This window comes from Homarus americanus, unplaced genomic scaffold, assembly GCF_018991925.1.
Source record: "Homarus americanus isolate GMGI-L3 unplaced genomic scaffold, GMGI_Hamer_2.0 scaffold26352, whole genome shotgun sequence".
NCBI lineage: Eukaryota > Metazoa > Arthropoda > Malacostraca > Decapoda > Nephropidae > Homarus > Homarus americanus.
The window spans coordinates 114,609-136,329 of record NW_024723838.1 but is presented as its reverse complement, the minus strand read 5'-3'; the positions used below and the strand labels follow the sequence as shown (position 1 = coordinate 136,329).

Below are 21,721 nucleotides of genomic sequence, written 5' to 3'. Positions count from 1 at the left end.
AAAAAGATAAATGACGAGGTATCCTTAAATGCGCACGTTTATGTTGGCGTTCCCAATCCATCTTTTTTTTTCTTTACCATTAGTGGTTAGCTACTTCTATTGTTCCATTTATTAACATTAAATAATGTTACTTAAAACATATATATTAATTTTTTACATTAATTTTATTACAGCTATAACCAGGTTCTTATTTTCTTAATTTTCTCGAATAGAACTATGGTCCCGGACTCCTGCTATAACACAAACGAAAACAATGGCGTCCCATCTCCTCTTGTGAGACCATATTATTATTCATTTACAGTCAACCCTCACTTTACGCGGTTAATATAACCCACAGGGTACCGCGGAAAGTGAGAAACGCGTAAAGTGAACAATATAACATATGGGATTAATTGAAATAGAAACCGGGCCGACCCCCAAACTCCACTTTTTGACGACACACAACTATGTTGCAGTAAAAATTTTATCTTAACTTTATGATGGTATGCACACACAAGTAATATAGAAGAAGTTAGGTTAGGAAAAATAAAGGTTAAGTTAGGAAAAATAAAGGTTAGGTTACGAAAACTAAAAGTTAGGTTGAACACTTACGTTAGTAGAAGAGATGGGTCGGCGTACGGGGATGGAGGCTGGTTCCGAGGCAGAGGGCAGGCTACTGGCTCTCAGGTGAGTCACCATCACTGTCATCCACACTTGTCAGGGCCTCCCTGACAAATCCCTCAAAGTCATCTTCACTGTCTCTACCTCTGTCACTATCACTGGCTTGGGCTGGCTGTGGTGGGTTGCGGGCGAAGAACTCGGTTATGCTTTGCTGATGGCTGGTGTTTATGTTATCGTGATAAACCTTGAAGTAGGGCTCCATAGTCTGCAACAGCTGGGTAGTGACGATTTCATACCTGTTTGCGTCATGGTCGTCGGAAAGGAGGAGCTTGATTTTCTCGACACACTCAATGGCACCCCTAACATTACTGTGGGATAAGCGGTGTTCTTCTTGGGATGACGCACCACCTGCCTCTTCACTGACGTCATCATCATCTACCATCTCGTCGTTAGTCACATTAGGATCCCTTATCACCTCCAGGATGTCGTCATTGGTGGTCTCGGAGAAGCCTGCAGCTGTAACACTCTGCGCAGCTTCTCTGGCAAGGTCCACTGCTACTGTAACAGTCTGAACCTCACCAGTCACAGATTGACTCTGCCTTACGCCCGGAATGCCTTGCAACACATGTCTCCATGCGTGACGAACAGTTGCTACAGATAGCTGATCCCATGCCTCCACCAAGAAGTCCACAGCTTTCTTGATGTTAAATATTCTCCAGAATTGTTTGAAAAGTATTTTTTGCTCTGCCAACTGTTGATCCTCGTCTTCTTCGCTCTTGCTATCGGTGGTGGTGTCACTCAGGTTACGCAACTCTTCCCTGGTGTTGGTGTAGTCGTTCAGGAGCTAGAATTTTTTTGTTGAGAATGCAGCTTTTACATTGCAGATTAACTCTTGGTCCATGGGCTGTAATATAGATGTAGTGTTGGGAGGAAGGAAGACCACTTTTACGTTGGGGTGACGATCAAACAGTAGGGGCGAGTGTCCTGGTGCGTTGTCCAGCAGCAAAAAAATCTTGAATGGCACATTCTGTTGCTCACAGAATTTCTTTACATCGGGAACGAAACAGTCATCAAACCAGGAGAGGGACAGTGTAGAGAACATCCACGCCTTACGTGCGGTCAGCCAGTGGACATTTAGCTTGGTCATGTCCATGTTCTTGTAGGCGTGCGGCTTGCGGGCTGTGTGGATCACCGATAACTTGAGCTTACAGGTACCGGAGGCATTGGTGGTAAACAGGACGGTGATGCGCTCCTTCTGCTTCTTCCGGCCCCGAATCTTGCTGGCATTCTTCACAACGAAGGTCTTGGAAGGTAGCTTTTTCCAGAAAAGACCAGATTCGTCCATGTTAAACACCTGGTCGTCGGTGTACTGTCCTTCCTCCATAATCTCACGTAAAAACGGAGGAAATTCCCTAGCCGCAACACGGTCAGCACTGGCTTCTTCACCACCAATGTTTATATTGGTGATCTTGTTCTGGATCTTAAACCTCTGTAACCACCCAGAGGAAGCATTAAAGGGTTTGGGCTCTGTAGTTCCCATCTTTCGTGACACTGCAGCATGCAGTTCACGTGCGTACTCCTTAACAGAGCGCATGTCGACCGCCATGTTCCGTCGCGCCTGACGCACCAAGTAGCTCACAAGTAATTTTTCTGTCTTGAGAAGCACCTGGTTGTGGAAATACTTGATCATAGAAGCACCTGTAGACTTTGTGATCTTCATGTGCTCATTTATCTTGGCTGCATCCTTCTTTATCGTCCGGATCGTATATTCGTTCACACTATGCTGGCGCGCCAAATCAACCTGTCTTGTTCCTTTCTCTAACTCTTGGATGATCTTGTACTTCACCTCGTAGCTTAAGGAACGTCGTGTCTTCTTGCGCATAGGGCGGCTGGGTTCAGGCAAGGAAAGGTTTCTCTCTGGGGATGGTGGTCCGGCGGAAGCCATTTTAAAGAACAATGGATGCACAATTACACGGTGTGGCCTGGAGGGATGAAACTGCCGTGGCTAGGTCAAGCGTCGTCTTTCCTCCCTCCCTCCCTCCCCCGGGTGGACACGTCATATTACTTTAAACCAATTACAGCTAGCAGCGGAGGGAGGTAGGGATGCATGGCCAATCACAGTCCGATACGTCACATGATGTCAGTGATAACGCAACAGAGACATGCACTGCGCAATCTTACCGCGCGGCTTGGCCAGGCGGAGGCAGAGGAGGGAGGAGGCGGGAGCAGGCGGGTGGGGCGAATCTAAAAATAGCGTCGAGCTGGACACTCTCCGCGTAAAGGGGTACACGTACCACGGAATGTGAGCATCCTGGGTTCCGGCAGGGCACCGCGTAAACGTGGAAACGTGGAATGTGGGACCGCGTAAAGTGAGGGTTGACTGTATATCGTATAAGGTGCATTCAGAAACATTATTTAAAGAATATAGTTTGCAATTTTCATTAATTGTATTTTTGGGGAAAAAGAAGGTAAAAAGTCACACAAAAGATATGAAAAGGTCACACTTGGGAACGCATCCCATTATTATTGCTTTATTTTAATGGTAATATGATTAACTACTTGATTCCAGTATATACTGTATTTACATGCATAAAATCATATGTTTTCCCCTACAAAACCACTTTAAAATCACTTTCAATAATTGTATGACGAAACTTGCAAAAAAAATAAATAAATAAAATATCTTTGTAAAATAGGGGTGCACTTTATGCGGTGGAGCGTCTTATATGCAGACAAATACGGTAAGTATCTCTGGCAGTATTCCCCTCAGGCAGATGTGAACAAAAATAAATGTAAAGTGTGCAGTCAGATATATGGTCCCACACTGCAACACTACATCTCAGAGTGTGAAAAAATAGAACCTTATAGGGATAGATCCAAGCACACCGTGTATGCAATGGCACAGCACTTTATCTCTGATGACAAGATAGCTGATATACTAAGGCTGTATCCACCCTTCGCATCTAGTACTTAATCATAATTCTATGTACTGACTTAAACAATGCACTGTATACTGGAAATACTCAGTAACATACATTGCCATAATATCAGAATCATTGGGGTCCAATAAACACCCTTTGTGGCCTATAGTCTGTAATCCTTTTTGTGCTACCGCTCACAAAATGAGTATGGGGTGCACAATAAACTAACTGCTGTCTGCGGCAAAATTCAAATTCACTAGTGTGTGCATGTAAAAAAAAAAAAAAAAAAAATAAATAAATAAATAAATAAATAAATATATATAAATAAATAAATAACTAAATAAATAAATAAAAACAGTAGCTGAAACAGCTTTCTGTGCATACTTTGTGGGAAACAATATGAGACCATGGGCGATAAATTTTGGTATATGAGGGCTGTCACTAGTCACACGTAAAATTTTAGAGCATATCTACCCCCACCTGCACAGATAGCTGTTTTAGCTACTGTGCATACCTACCAAAAATTACGAGTTGAAAAACAACCATAACATAGGTCACGGCTGGTACTGTATGAAGAAATTTTTATTTCATTTATATTTTTGACTTTATGATTTTTTTTGGCACATTCAATATGAAAGATTGTGTGTGCATGTATCAAGAGTTAAAATAAAAACTTCGTATATCTACCCAAAATTACGATTTTAAAAATAACCTTAACATATCTCTGGCATCCTTCTCTCTTTTGCACATCTTCCAGGCATTCTCTACTGGTGAATTTTACCAAATCATGGCCCCTAAGAGGTAAATTAGTGGCAGTGCTCGTGGTGCTACCTCCCACACCTCCTGGTCTCTTGTAAGACATATTGTAGGGCTAAAATATAGGCAAAGACAAGTTTGTATAACCAAAACACTCGGCTGGAGATATAAGGAAACTTGGTGGCTTGGGCTGCTTATTCTACCACCCTGCAAAATAATGTAATGGTGCCAGATTCAAAACATGTCTGACCATGGGAGTTGCTGGACAACAGATTGCCAGACCAGAGAGATAAAACCTGTACCTATTTTTAAGTGAAAAAAGCCAAGACGTGGCAATTCAGCTGCTGACACGGGAATAGGAAATAAAAAAAACACATACAAGCAGCCACATGCTCATAGACTGCAGTGAGAGAGGACACAAGTTTTGGCAAGCTCTTGTGATGTTTTCTGGAGAATGCATTGCCACAAAAAAAGCACTATAAAAATATCAAGTTGTGGTTGGAATTCTTCTAAAATGTAGCTCTGCTACAGCTTTTGCTACTTTTCTTCAAAAGGAGCATCACTACCCCTACTAGTAGTGCAGCTACTCCCAACACAGCACACCAGACTTATTGTGCTTGATATGTCTTGTACTTTGCCAAGTAATTAATACAACTACAGAAATGGGGAATGGCATTTTCATTTCTATATGTTCCTGCTAATGGGTATGTCTTGAAAATATTACAAAGCCAGTAGACATTAATTTTGCCAAAAACTTAAAATATTCCTTCAAAAGGAGAGTTGCACACTATAAGAGTGTGTGTACTGATATCACAAAAAAATTCTAACCATAGACTGTACCGAGAAACCGATAGCGTTGTTTTTTGTTTTTTTGTGTATTATGGAAAGTGTTACAGACAGAAGAAATACGAAAAAGGGAGGGGGTCAGACACTAACAACCCTACCGATCTCAGGCAGGAGTAGGATGACATTAATTACACTCACCTGGTATGAAAAAGTTGCACACTAGTTGACACTGTAGAATCTTCAAACACGGGATTGTCCATTGAGTATGATGGAGGTGGAGATTTACTTTTCTTTTTACTGCTACCAGCAAATTTGCGCATGAGGCTCATCCCACCACCTCCACCACCACATCGTTCTTTTGTGCTTCTCTTGAATTAAAAAAGGTGATCATAATAATAAGGCAATAACTGCCTGTACTATTTAATTTATGCATCTACAGTACTTTGAAAACATATAATGAAAATATATATATATATATAGTTCTTGTGAACAGAAAAGTAACGTAAAGCGCTAAAAAATTCTCAAAATTGTGAATCCTACCATCTATTAGCTTTAATATAGTATTATGCCAACAAAGATAATATTTAGGTAAGATATGAATGATTGATCCTGATATCCACTTTACTAATCAACAGCTAATGAATACAGGTTCACTTCTCATATCCAACGACCTTGGGACCAGGACCATGCCAGTACAAATATCTATTACCTAAAAAGTCAATATATATAATACAGGGGGCCCCCCAAGTTGGCGGATTTTTATTTTGCGGTCCTCTATTATTCGCGGATGACACCCTGGATATACCCAAGAATGTCTGTGGGTGGTTTTAAAGTTGCTGGCATTTTCAGGGCTGAGACAGGGAGCCATTTGTTCTAGAGACAGAAATTTCCATTACCTGTATTGTAAATATGTGTGTGTGTGTGTGTGTGTGTGTGTGTGTGTGTAGACACACACACAAAACACATACAGTATATACAAATAAATAAGAATTGGAAAATCATCTCACAAATAATCAGAAACAAATTTATTAAAAATTTGACTGTCTACCCTCAAGTCTGTGCTTTATTAATTTATTAATAAAGCACAGACTTTTTTCTTTTCTTTTTTACGGGGATCAGCCCACCCGGGTACAGGTCACTGACCCACATCGGGGCCTGGGGGGCGAAAATGTAGTTACGTATAATTACAATAATAATAATAATAATAATAATAATAATAATAATAATAATAATAATAATAATAATAATAATAATAATAATAATAATAATAATAATCATAATAATAATAATAATAATTCATAGTAAATAAAATTTATAATAAAATTAAATAATTATAATAACAGCACTATAATAATAATAATAATGAACCATACAAAAAAAATTTAAATACCCCTGTAGTGAGAAACAATATACACCTGTATGTATGTTGTGTTGTCAAAGTAAGAGAAACAATTGAGACCCTGCAATTGTGTGCAAATAAGGCAGAAAGTCAGATGAGCAACCTGGGACTTGGTCACAATTTTGGCGATTCACGGATTTGGCGATTCACGGCCATTTTGAGAACCTAACCCTGGGAATTTGGGGAGGAGGGGGGGGAGGGCACTTGTAATGGTGTGTCAGCCAGAGCTATATTTAGCCTATTGCTTTGTAACATTATGGATTTCCTTGTACAGGTATCCCTCGAGATACAAATGGGCAAGGTTTAAAAAAAATCGTTAAGTGAATTTTCGTATCTCTAATAAATAAACATGTAGGAAATATTGGGTTCAGTTCCCCAGTGAAAAAAATCCCCCAATATCATACCCAAAAAAATGCAGAATTGGTTCACAAACAAGAAAAACATACGAAACTACAGTACTGCACTCTAATTTACTACCCAACACAGGAAAAAAATTAATAAAATACTGTTTAACTTTAGCATAATACCTTAAGGGAGGGCATAACATGTGCGACCCATGTGGGATGTGTGGGATGTTCTGCCCTTCCTCAGTGATTGCCAAGCTAAGCAGTTTAATGTGTCACATGACCCAGAGAATGGTTTGCATGTGGAAGAGCTTCTTCTTTGTCCATAAAATAATATATAATATGCCAGTAAAGGTGAGGAATAAATAATAATAATGTTACCGCCACAGTAAGATAAGCTAGAAGAGAGAGAAAGAGAGGGATAACCATAATAAGATAAACTAGGCAAGAGAGAGAGAGAGAGGGGGTGAGATAAGAGATATAGTGTTGACAACGAATTTGCTGACCAATCTGCTGAGGTGTTTCAATACGAAAACATATGGCCCTCGCCTCCGGGCTGAGATTGCCCTCGAGGGTAGTCTACTGATTTCTACAGGACAGACAACACGTTGGTTCAGACCACTAGACCCTAAAACGTGAGTGATCGTGAAGTATTAGAATCTGATAAGAAACTCTAAATAACTTTAATAAGTATATTTGTGTACAATACTGCAATTTGATCATATTATACCAATTGTCTCCTGTATCAATAGTGTTACGAACCACGCCACCAATTGTCCTGATCTACCTACCCAGCACCACGAGCAACGCCATCTAGGGACGAAATACGAGTATGACTAGTCTTAGTTACTACTCCGGGGTCTCCCTTCTCCATATCCTGGTTGTTGCGTCACCTCCTACAAGTCTTCTTCATCAGCTCCAGTTCGATGAGAGTTCAGTTCACTCTGGGAAGTGACCACAGGATCACCTATCCTGGAAACCTACTGCACAGTGACTACCTACCGTCTTCTACAATACTCAGCCTTACTCGTCAGCCATCTCAGCTCCGCACTTAAGTATTTGTAATCTTATATTGCCTCCCCCCCTCCACCTTGCTTCAAATTATTGTATGTTGTATAAATATGTATATACTGTTAATGTTTAGGTTAAGTATGGTTAAGGGTAAATTATAGAAAGCTGATTATTTTGTTAAGGAATTTATGGTACTTTATTATACACAACAAAAACTCTCATCCTTTGTCTACCCTTTTATAGTCCGATTGTCTTTGTTTTTTTTTTTTGTTGCCTGTTGGGATCTGGGTAGACTTTTAACTACAGTTGTACCCCACTTAACGCGGTCAATTGAACCCAGAGGGTCCCGCGTTAAGTGAAATCCGCGTTAAGTGAACAACAGAACATATGGGATTAATTCCAATAGAAACCGGCCCGACCCCCAAACTCCACTTTTTGAAGGCACATACCTATGTTGTAGTAAAAATAACATCTTAATTTTATGATGGTACATGCACACAATTAATACTTAAGAGAAATAGAGAAATACAGTCGCCAAGTTAATGTCCATTCAAATAATGGACTCAACTCTCTCACACTACACTGCCGGCTCTTCCCTCTCAGAGAAATTTTTGGGGGAAAACCACTAAATTTTAATAAATAATACCTCAAACTAAAGTTAGGATAATACAATTGACATTGCTGGATTCCTTGTAAGACCAGGAATATTTTGAATATAAATGTCATATATTTTGCACAAAAGATAACATAGTTACCTAGAGAAAAAATTTTATCTAAAAATTGTATGTTTAATGCAAAATATATGATGTTTATATTCAAAATGATCACCAAATTATAAGAATTCCAGCAATGTAAATTATATTCTGACCGGGTAATTTGTATGAATTTTATGAGCTAAAACAAATATCTTCAGTTAATAAAAAAAAAATAATCTTCACGACACTATCTGTCAATCAAAGTACCCCACCTTGCCTCCCCCCCTCTTCCAACCGCGCGGTCAGTCCCAACCCTCCCCCCCACCCCCCACCAATCCTCCCTTCCAGAGTTTTTAACATTTAGTATTAAATAATACCTCAGATTAAAGTTAGGATAATATAATTGACATTGCTGGATTCCTTGTAAGACCAGGAATATTTTGAATATAAATGTCATATATTTTGCACAAAAGATAACATAGTTACCTAGAGAAAATTTTTATCTAAAAATTGTATGTTTAATGCAAAATATATGATGTTTATATTCAAAATGATCACCAAATTATAAGAATTCCAGCAATGTAAATTATATTCTGACCGGGTAATTTGTATGAATTTTATGAGCTAAAACAAATATCTTCAGTTAATAAAAAAAAAAATAATTCTTCACTGGGTAACAGATGGTCGGTCGGTCCCTCCCTCCCCCCCACCCCCCACCAACCGTCCCAAGGAGATGTGTGGGATAACCACTAAATTTTAATAAATAATACCTCAAACTAAAGTTAGGATAATATAATTGACATTGCTGGATTCCTTGTAAGACCAGGAATATTTTGAATATAAATGTCATATATTTTGCACAAAAGATAACATAGTTACCTAGAGAAAAATTTTTATCTAAAAATTGTATGTTTAATGCAAAATATATGATGTTTATATTCAAAATGATCACCAAATTATAAGAATTCCAGCAATGTAAATTATATTCTGACCGGGTAATTTGTATGAATTTTATGAGCTAAAACAGGCAGTCAGGCAGGGTGGCGGGTGGGGCAAATCTAAAAATAGCGTCTCGAGCCGGACACTCACCGCGTATATGTGGAAAAAATCCGTGTTAAGTGAAAGTTCAGCTCTGGCGAGGCACCGCGTATATGATAAAACGCGTTAAGTGAAACCGCGTTAGGCGGGGTAATACTGTATATTCTAAATCCCCAACTCGTAACAAATGGCGACCGTGACAGGATCCAACATTAAGTGCCATATTTCTTAACCCCCTTGTTACTCATTGTTAATTATTCCTCCCAGTCACTTCTGTTCACAATTGCTTTACGGTGGTTTAAAGTTTCCTTCATATGTGTGTGCATATATTGGTATTATCGTACAGTAAGAGTGACAGACATAGGATATTAGGTTCAAAGTGTCATAAGGCTTACCTGTTATTACACGTGGCAGTCGTGTAGTAAGTCTTATCGAGTGTAGGGAAGAATCCGGATCTGTTTAATGCCGTACCCTCGCTCCAGAGTAGGCTGTTCCATAGTCACTAGTTTAGGGTGAAGTGATATCTTGGGACGCCCCGCTCTACCAGGACCCCATAATTGTAAAGCCTCCATTATTGTTCTTCTCATTATCTCATTCGGGGTCAATAATCTGCAACTCAAGGGTTGTTAATCCGGATCTTTATATTAATGCCGTAATATGCCCTTCCTGTTTACTCAGGGTTGTTAATCCGGATCTTTATATAAATGCCGTAATACGCCCTTCCTCTTTCAAGTATCTAAGGGTTGTTAATCCGGATCTTAATATTAATGCCGTAATACGCCCTTCCTGTTTACTCAGGGTTGTTAATCCGGATCCTTATATAATTGCCGTAATACGCCCTTCCTGTTTCAAGTATCTAAGGGTTGTTAATCCGGATCTTAATATTAATGCCGTAATACGCCCTTCCTGTTTACTCAGGGTTGTTAATCCGGATCCTTATATAAATGTCGTAATACGCCATTCCTGTTTCAAGTATCTAAGGGTTGTTAATCCGGATCTTTATATAAATGCCGTAATACGCCCTTCCTCTTTCAAGTCTCTTATCCTTATCTAAGGATCTTCTGAGAAGAACAATATTCATAAGTGTAATTTCCCTAGGTATAACTTGGTTAGTTTCCAGGACTTTCTGGTTATCCACTGCCGTGATATTTTCTAGGGTAATCCACTTATCTTCTCTTTTGACCATTAATTAATTTATCTAGGTTTTCTTAACAATGGCCGCCTCAGGGTTTGTTAAACTTGGAGGAGTGGAAGAGCAAGATACCATTTCACATCTTGAAGCATGTGGAGGAGCGTGGAGAGGTTAATTTAGGACCTGCGGCTGAGCTGGTTGATGCGTACGCCTTGCTGGTGGAGTCACTGTGCCATAGGGAACGTGGTACTTTCCGGCATGTTAGGTCCTCCTCTGATGATAACCTTGGGGGCGTGAGTGGTAGGTCGAAAGGTCCCACACCTACCCCCCCTGATGCAACCAAGTTTAATTGTTCTTACTGTAAAAACCCAGGCCATACGATCCAGTCTTGTAAACACCCAAAGTGTCGAACTGCTAAAAGTAGTTCCCTGGATCCCAAATCCAAACCAATAGCAACCACCAATGTGGAAAGGCCCCATCAGGATCTCTTCTCTTCATTCACCTATGAGGGAAAAATTTCAATCATAGAGGGGTCTCGTTCTTTCCCTATTCATATACTACGTGGTACGGGCGCAGCACAATCTATCCTCCTGTTTAACGTCATTCCTGATATATCTACCGCATTTACTAATGAGAGTGTTCTAATTTCAGATCTCTCATCCCATTCTTCCTATCCCTTAGCTAAAGTGCACCTCCAATGTCCCTTGATTACTGGGGAAGTGCAAATAGCCATTAGGAAAGATCCAATGCCTGTGAACGGCATTCATTTATTATTGGGTAATGACTTGGTAGGAGATCTAGTGGTTCCCAACATAAAGACAGTCGACTCTCCCTTACCCGTCAACTCCACCACTGACCTTGAACAATCTATTCCTCACCTTTTCCCAGCTTGTGCTGTTACCCGGTCACAGAGTGTGCGAAATGGGCCCTCTTCATCTAAAACCACCTCCAATATCTTCCTACCCACAGAAGATCTGTACAATAAGACCATTAGTAAGGATGAGCTCATTAAAGCCGAACAATCTGATCCATCTTTGTTTAAACAGGTGATGAAAGACCTCAGTGTGGACCATTGTACATCTTCGGTTTACCACCCACAATTCCAAGGTTGCTTGGAACGGTTCCATGAAAACTTTCAAATCAATGCTAATAAACTATCTCCCCTCAACTATATAGTCCATACTCCTGATCGCAGAAAAGATTCACAACTTGTTCACATTAATCTCATGAAACTTTACCATTCCAGGCAGTCAGAGGAAGACATCCCAGAGGCTATGAGCCTACCTGTATTGCATACGGTTTTGTCAGGGCCGGAGCCGGAGACAGATGACATGGATCTATTGGAGAATTTAGACTTCCCTCTACCTAAAGAAAACCCTGCTAACAGTCACATACTCAACAACTTGGATGAGTATTTTTCTGTTCTGAATCCATCTCAAGCAAAAGATCTCCCTAAGTTATTATCAACATTTCCTAAAGTCACGTCAGACCTCCCAGGGTTTTGCAATATACTTAAACATGATATTAAGCTAATCTCAGATGATGTACAACTCATTAGGCAATCAGCATATCGACTAAATCCACAAAAAAGAGAGATTATGAAAAAGGAGGCAGATTTTTTGTTAAAACATAACTTAGCTGAGCCTAGTACCTCCCCCTGGGCTTCACCTTGCCTTCTCATTCCAAAACCCGATAGCACTTTTCGTTTCTGTACCGATTATCGTAAAGTGAACCAGGTCACTGTCTCAGACTCCTACCCTTTACCTTTGATTGAAGATATAATAGACAGCATAGGCTGTGCAAAATTTATCAGTACCGTGGACCTGTTGAAAGGATATTATCAAGTAGGACTCACGGATAGGGCAAAAATAATCTCAGCATTTATAACTCCATTTGGTCTTTTTCAATATTTGGTTATGGCGTTTGGCTTTTCTAATGCTCCGGCCACATTCCAGAGGGCCATCAATCACCTAATTCAGGACCTAGGTGGGACGTTCGCCTACCTGGATAACCTGGTGGTGGTGTCGGACGGCTGGGACGAACATCTGGTGCATTTGGAGATACTGTTGGCACGACTGCAAGAGACTGGATTCACCATAAACCTGGCTAAATCTGCTTTTGGCCGGGCCTCAGTGACTTACCTGGGACATATCGTTGGGCATGGTATGGTCAGACCCAAGGACGCAAACGTTAAAGCCATCTTGTCCTTCCCCACTCCAAGGACGAGGAAGGAACTCATGCGCTTCCTGGGGATGTGCGGCTACTACCGTCGGTTCTGCAGTAACTTCTCCAGCGTGGCCGGACCCCTCACAGACCTTACCAGTTCTGCGGTCCCTTACATCTGGAACCAGAGGTGCGACCAGTCTTTCCACCGCCTCAAAGCCTTCCTTGCCTCCAAGCCTGTAGTCCACCCCCCTGACTACACCTTGCCCTTCCATCTGCAAATCGACGCTAGCGGTGTCGGAGTGGGGGCTGTGCTCCTACAACCCGACCCAACTACTGATGTCCTTCACCCTGTGGCATACTACTCCGCCAAGTTGAAGAAGCGTCAGACCAACCACTCGACCATAGAGAAGGAGGCCCTGGCTCTGGTGTTGGCAATAAAGAAGTTTGAATGTTACCTCCAGTCTTGCCCACAAACAACCCTAGTCTTCACAGACCATAACCCACTCACGTTCATCCAAACCAACAAGACCTCCAACCAGCGAATCCTCCGCTGGGCTCTCCTCACCCAGCCCTATACAGGTAGTTCTGCTATAACGCGATAGTAGTGTTCTTGTAAAACATCGTGTTATAGAAATTCGTGTAATAGAAATAACATGGCTTATGGAGAAAATAGGGTTAGGTGCAGATTACTCCAAATCGGAAAAAAATTTCGTAGTTAGCCTAACACAAAGGATAGCACAGTCTAAATAAATGTTACATTCATATCTAATAATGAAATCATACAGTAAATGTTACACTTTACCTTGAAAAAATATGAATATAACTTGATGGGGGATAAGGGTGATGTTGAGGCTGAGGAGTCATGAAACATCAAGCTTTTCTTCAAGTGTTATAGCCTTTCTTTTACAATCACCACCGGAAATGCGATCACCAGAGTGCTTCCCAGAGATATTCTTCTTTTCCATAGTCACAAAATTGGAGAAACAGTAATCAGAATTCACTGAGGACACTTAAAAACTTCACGTGTTTCAAACAAAGTGTGGAGTAAACAGAGCGCGCGGGTCTAAAACGCTATGTATTTTGTTTTTCTCTTATTTAAAATTTTACATTTTACATATACTGTACAGGTATACTGTATACATAAATATTACATAAATTATTTCTGCAATTCTTCACAAACAAAACACATAAATCAATTGAACATGTGATGTCGAACGTGAACTGTAAACACTGCATAACCCCGCACCAAGCCACAATGTACAGTACACTTTAAACGCTACTTATTTTGTTTTTCTCTCTTATTTAAAATTTTACAATTTACATATACTGTACAGGTATTTCTTCACAAACAAAACACATAAATCAATTGAACAAGTGATGTCGAACGTGAACTGTAAACATTGAGCCAAGCCACAACACTGTACAGTACACTTTAACACTTTAAACGCTACGTATTTAGTTTTTCTCTTTTATTTAAATTTTTACAATTTACATATATATATATATATATATATCTATTATATTTAAATTTTATATGATTTACATATATATATATATATATATATATATATATATATATATATATATATATATATATATATATATATATATATATATATATATATATATATATATATATATATATATATATATATATATATATATATTTCATGTAAATCCACAATGAAAACGTGGATAAGATAAATCTTGATAAAATCACACGGGAAAATGGAAACAACGGAGTACCTTAGCTTTCGTCTTTATTCAAGACATCTTCAGAGGCAACTGGATTACATGGACAGAGAGAGGCTTAAATATACAGGGTGACCTAAAAACATGAGGTCAGCTCATAATGATGACATCCACTAATCCCCACACCAACACACACGTAGAGGAGCTTAAGAGAAGGGTGGTGACGTGACTAGCCAGGTCAGGTCAGAAAAAAGGGACCCACAAAATAACTATCATACATCTAGATCAAAGGTTTTCAAAGCATTTTTAACCTTGGGCCACTGACAAATAAATTTATGTAACATATTATCAGTTTTGAACTGACCATCACTAAGGTTTATTGATTTTAATTCCTTAATCAAACTAGCTTCAACCAGAAGTCTTTCTGTGACACAAGATGATTTGTGGGGATTAGTGGATGTCATCATTATGAGCTGACCTCATGTTTTTAGGTCACCCTGTATATTTAAGCCTCTCTCTGTCCATGTAATCCAGTTGCCTCTGAAGATGTCTTGAATAAAGACGAAAGCTAAGGTACTCCGTTGTTTCCATTTTCCCGTGTGATTTTATCAAGATATATATATATATAAATTACAATTTACATATATATATATATATATATATATATATATATATATATATATATATATATATATATATATATATATATATATATATATATATATATATATATATATATAAATTGTAATTTACATATTATTCATATTATGCTAGAGCGCCCACAAAACATGAGAAACATTTGAGTCCCCCAGTAGAGATGTCCGTTCTCTATCCACTCCAGGATGTCCGTTTTCTTTTTGTGTACTCGCTCAGGGACTCAAGTATTTCTGTATATGACACAGGATGATAAGGGAATTTGAATTTATTTGTTTATTTATTTATATATAATATACTGTAATATATTAAATATACTGCAAGTATTTTCTTTAATTTATATACGTGTTTCGCGAAAAAGGGAGGCTACATTTATGGTGATCGTTAAGGACCAAACTCCGAATCCATGACGTGACTTCTGTTCATTATTTATATCCTAAATTTACCACTGTAGGTAGTTTCAAGAATTAATGCAGTCATTTACTGAATATTCTTTGCAAAAAAATAAATTTTAAATGAATTATTTATAAGAGATAAGTATTATGATCAGTAAATATACAGATATGCATTACTGACCACCTCCGAACACAAGGACGGCTAAAAATAGCCACAGGCGGTCACAGTCAAGGTCACTTTCCCTTTCTTGTCACTGGCAAATGGGGGAGGGGGGGATGATAATAGCAGCTGTGTTTATTACGGTATGTTAGACTGGTTTATAATACATTTTTATTATTTTAATATACCGGTAATCTTCATTTTAATCCAGCTTACCAAACGTAAGTTTCAGTATAAAATAATTAGTGGTACTGTAGGACCTTGTGAGTGGTTTACTGTATACATAAATATTACATAAATTATTTCTGCAATTCTTCACAAACAAAACACATAAATCAATTGAATATGTGATGTCGAACGTGAACTGTAAACACTGTGTGTGATGTAGAGAGAGCGCGGGTGTAAAACGCTATGTAATTTGATTTTCTCTTTTATGTAAAATTTTACAATTTACTTATAATATATAGGTATACTGTATACATAAATATTACATACATCATTTCTGCAATTGTTCACAAACAAAACACATAACTCAATTGAACATGTGATGTCGAACGTGAACTGAAGCCACAACAACCGTTCGAGTGGAATCGCGTTAGAGCAAACGAGTTCGCGTTTTACAAATATCGTTCCTCAATTCATAAATCGCGTTCGAGCAAATTCGCGTTGTCAAAACACGCGTTATAGCAGAACTCACTGTAATCTACAAGTCTGGCACATAAAGGGGGTGGACAACATGATTGCGGACTCCTTATCCCGAGCTCCAGTGGAAATGCAGCAGCTACTCTCCAGACGCACCAGGTGATCACCTCCTTCGCGCCCGCGCTACGGAGGTCTTTGGAGGGGGGGTGTGTTACGAACCACACCACCAATTGTCCTGATCTACCTACCCAGCACCACGAGCAACGCCATCTAGGGACGAAACACGAGTATGACTAGTCTTAGTTACTACTCCGGGGTTTCCCTTCTCCATATCCTGGTTGTTGCGTCACCTCCTACAAGTCTTCTTCATCAGCTCCAATTCGATGAGAGTTCAGTTCACTCTGGGAAGTGACCACAGGATCACCTATCCTGGAAACCTACGGCACAGTGACTACCTACCGTCTTCTACAATACTCAGCCTTACTCGTCAGCCATCTCAGCTCCGCATTTAAGTATTTGTAATCTTATATTGCCTCCCCCCCTCCACCTTGCTTCAAATTATTGTATGTTGTATAAATATGTATACTGTATACTGTTAATGTTTAGGTTAAGTATGGTTAAGGGTAAATTATAGTAAGCTGATTATTTTGTTAAGGAATTTATGGTACTTTATTATACACAACAAAAACTCCCATCCTTTGTCTACCCTTTTATAGTCCGATTGTCTTTGGTTTTTTTTGTTGTTGCCTGTTGGGATCTGGGTAGACTTTTAACTATATTCTAAATCCCCAACTCGTAACAATAGTTATAACATGCGAGTTATATTTAAGATGTTAACAGGCTATGTACTGTATATTGATTGTATTATTCATAATATGTGTCCTGAGATAACAGCATTTGTTATATGAGAAATGTTCTTTAACAGGTTTTGACCGAATTATATGGTACGCGTCAACGTTGAGGGTTTATTTCTCCAGCAACAAACCAATAACGCTCCTATGAGCGTTAACAAATAATAATAATAATAATAATAATAATAATAATAATAATAATAATAATAATAATAATAATAATAATAATAATAATAACAATAATAACAATAATAATAATAACAACTAATAATAAATATAATAATAATAATAATAATAATAATAATAATAACAACAACTACAGCTCCTCCCCGACTTACGACCTACTCGCACTTACGATCTGCCTCAGTCGTACCAAAATTTTGGCAAGCATAAAAGTGAGAGTTTTGTGGTGCTGAGAAGAAAAAGAGACACCCATTTTAGATTATCTATGTATTATTTAAGCATTTTCGACTTACGACCTGGATTTGGGTCCCTAACCCAGTCGTAAGTCGGGGAGCAGCTGTATCTGTAGTTGAGAAAGCTGACAAAACAGTGAGTGGTGGAGGAAGTTTTCATATTACCAAATTGCTGAGGATCTACGGCTCCTGCAATATCAACGTAAGCCCAGTCAAACACAAAACTTTCACAGATTACGATGGGTATTGGGGTGATTGCAATGGGTCGTAGCTGATTTAAGGATTGTGGGCTGGTTGACTTGGGCACTGGTGATACATAAGAAGTCTTCCAGTCAGCTGGGCATCTGGCTTGACTGAGAGAAGCATTGATGATGGAGCAGAGGGGTTTAGCAAGTTCCGGGGAGAACTCCTTGAAGAGTTTCATTGGTAAGTCAATGGAGGTGGTGGAGCATTTTAACTTTAGTTTGTTCAGACGTTTTGCTACTTCAAATTCTTCTACTAAGTCAGTGGGAAAGGGGGCTGGTTGGTAAGTAGGGAGATTGGTTGTGTCAAGCCAGGGGAGCGTCTGGCATATAGTGGTGAAATGGTTATTTGATTGCTCAGCTGCGTCAACATTAGTGAGATGGCTAAGGAAGGGGAGGGGGATGTGTCTTATTGTTTAGTCCACAGAGTTCTTTAAGCTTACCATACCACTGACTGATGTTGGTCTGCTTCAGGTGTTGCAATTTGGTTGGGTAGTGAGACTTCTTTGCAGTGTGTATTTCGCGGATGACTTGGTTGCGGAGGGACCTGTAGTGGTTGTGGTCATTGAGATAAAAGGCTCTGTCTCTCTGTTGCATAAGTCTTTTGATCCGAGGTGTGATCCAGGGCAAATCAGCTGGGTGAGATCTGACGGACTTCTCGGGAAAGAAGTGGTGGTGAGCTTCCGTGGTGGTGTTGGTAAATTTATCCATTTGGTTTCCACGTCATCCACGCTAAGTACTTCAGTCCAGGGATGGTGAACTATCCACTGCCCGAAGAGACGCACCGCAGAATCAGTAATCAGCCTGTAGGTCCTGATGTAGGGTCTCTGTACTTGAGTGGGAGTGGCAGCTGGGGACCAGAGCACTGATAGGTGTGTGCTACACCCGATAGGAGGCATTGGTTGAGGTGGTTGGTACTGGTCCGCTAAGTCAGTTAAGATAAGGTCAAGGGTATTTTGACTATATGTGGGGAAGTTCTTAACTTGTGATAGTAACAGCTGGTCCTGGATATCAGTGGTGTCATTTTCATTATAATCCCCACATAATACTAACTTGGCACATGGGTACCTAACTCTGAGGTGGTCTGAGGTGGTAATGAGATGATTGATAAGAGTGTCTCTGGTGGGTGAGCGAGGCGGATGGTATGACACACAGATTATGATGGAAGCAGTGTGGCGCGGGTGGGCCCGTGGCACAACACGTATCATAATGCTTCCACATCTGCTGGGACTTGAACATCCAGGCATGACGGGTGTAGGTCATTTTGACAGAAGAGGGCAATGCCGCGTGCGTGACGTGTGTGTGTGTGTGTGTGTGTGTGTGTGTGTGTGTGTGTGTGTGTGTGTGTGTGTGTGTGTGTGTGTGTGTGTGTGTGTGTGTGTGTGTGTGTGTGTGTATGTGTGTGTGTGTGTGTGTGTGTGTGTGTGTGTGTGTGTGTGTGTGTGTGTGTATGTGTGTGTGTGTGTGTGTGTGTGTGTGTGTGTGTGTGTGTGTGTGTGTGTGTGTGATAACAAAAATTAACGGTTTATTGAAAAAGTTCTGCAGCCCGAAGGCTGAAAATATACATTGGATATAAATGACTTATTACATATATTGGCATTGGTGGTATAACAAAAGCTTTCATTAGAGAAATGTAAAGGAACATACAGATTAATGTTTACAGTGGAGGTCACGTAGATCTTGTGTGCTGAGGTATTGAACAGCAGACACGTAGTGTGGTAACTCCCTCACAGATGGTGTTATGAGAGGCTTTTTTTTTTTTATTGGGCAACCCCCCACATATCCTTGTGTAAGGTGAAGCACAGAAGCGTTTATAGCGCCCAACAGGGAAGCATGCTAAGTTCATGCTTGCCTTTATGTCTCATGAGTTAAGGGCATAGAAGCCTGAAGAGTCAAGGGCGTAGACGCCTGAAGAGTCAATGGTTTATGTCTAAGCAAGTTATTGGAAGCTCCAACAACTTGTCCCTGAATACGAATTCGCAACTTTCGATTTACAACAGGTACCTACTTTGCTGCTAGGTGAACAGGGACCAAGGGAGGCTGGGAAGTGTGTCCGAACAACTTTCCACCGGCCCGGGAATCGAACCAGTGACATCTCACTTGCGAGGCAAGAGCGGTACTGTTTTACACACCGGCGCCCCCTTTATGAGGGGCTTGACATGGTGTAGTAATTCCCTCACAGATGGTGTTATGAGGGGCCTGATGATGTAGTAATTCCCTCACAGATGGTGTTATGAGAGGCATCACATGGTGTAGTAATTCTCTCACGGATGGTGTTATGAGGGGCCTGATGTGGTGTAGTAATTCCCTCAGAGATGGTGTTATGAGGGGCATCACATGGTGTAGTAATTTCCTCACGGATGGTGTTATGAGGGACCTGATGTGGTGGAGAAATTCCCTCACAGATGGTGTTATGAGGGGCATCACATGGTGTAGTAATTCCCTCACAGATGGTGTTATGAGGAACCTCACATGATGCTGTAGCAACTCATTCACTACGTGGTGTCGTAGCATCATGGGGACACCACATGATCTGGAGTCACAGAACCTCACTCACTCAAGTGAGTGAGATGTGGTCCCAAGCCTCCCTATCGTGGACGGATTAACACATATCTGGTGTTGTTGAGTCTCAGGGGCAGTTATCACTGGGTACCTGGGACCTCACTGTGTGAAGGTTAGCTTGGGTACGACTCGGCTGTTTCTATTGAGTTGTTTTTCATTGACTTAAGCACTGTTCACCACTATTCAACACTGGTTCCATTCCTTTCCTAAATGAAATAGTTACTTCTGGCGAGAACTTGTTGATTTTCCAGTGGGGAGGAGGGGTTCAGGGGAGGGAGTTGGTATGGGCCAACATAACATTTGACCTGGCTGCTCCCAGAGGAGCGCCAAATTCGTCTTGACCCTTAGGTGGTGTGTGTGTGTGTGTGTGTGTGTGTGTGTGTGTGTGTGTGTGTGTGTGTGTGTGTGTGTGTGTGTGTGTGTGTGTGTGTGTGATGTAGGTGTGGGTGGTGTTGGATGGTGTGTGTGTGTGAGATATGTATGGGTGTGTGGGTGATGTAGGTGGTGTTGGATGGTGTGTGTGGGTGGTTGTTGAAGGGTATGTTTGTATGTGTGTGCGATGTAGGAGTGTATGTGTGTGATGTGTAGGCAGTGTTGGAGGGGATGTGTGGGTTATGTGTGTGTGTGTGTGTGTGTGTGTGTGTGTGTGTGTGAGATATGTATGGGTGTGTGGGTGATGTAGGTGGTGTTGGATGGTGTGTGTGGGTGGTTGTTGAAGGGTATGTTTGTATGTGTGTGCGATGTAGGAGTGTATGTGTGTGATGTGTAGGCAGTGTTGGAGGGGATGTGTGGGTTATGTTGGTGTGTGTGTGTGTGTAGCACAGTGTGGGTTACGTTGGTGTGTGTGTGTGCAGCACAGTCTGGGTGATATGGGCTGAGAGTGTTGTTGGAGGATGGCTGGGGAGGTGAACCTTTTCAGGGGGCAGTTCCATTTTCATTAGGCACACCATTTTATTATTTTATCAAAATAATCCAGAATATTTCCTCTAAAAGTTTGGTTAAATGATATTAAAAAAAAAAAAGTTCTATATGATGTGTGCATGAATAGTGCTGTGTTACAGCAAGGAGTGTGGTAATTTCCATGCATAAATGATCCAGCTCGTAAGAGCTGTAGTTAGTTACGCAATCTCCACTGTACACATACAATATTGTTCATATTGTAAACAAAATAATGTATACAGTGGTCCCTTGATTAACGAATGGTTCAATTAACGAAATTTCAGTTAATGAATTAGCTCCCATACGGATTATCAGTTCCA

General features: G+C 40.2%; 1 protein-coding gene across 4 annotated transcripts in view; it reads right to left on the bottom strand.

The window, feature by feature from the left end:
* The window catches only part of LOC121863965 (protein abrupt-like), a 166,274-nt gene that overhangs the window by 74,335 nt on the left and 70,218 nt on the right, over positions 1 to 21,721 (bottom strand). For all 4 annotated transcript variants that reach the window (XM_042362824.1, XM_042362823.1, XM_042362826.1 and 1 more), the window contains exon 5: positions 5,262 to 5,431. In XM_042362824.1, the coding sequence (XP_042218758.1) occupies positions 5,262 to 5,431 (170 nt within the window). The remainder of the gene's footprint in view (positions 1 to 5,261; positions 5,432 to 21,721) is intronic.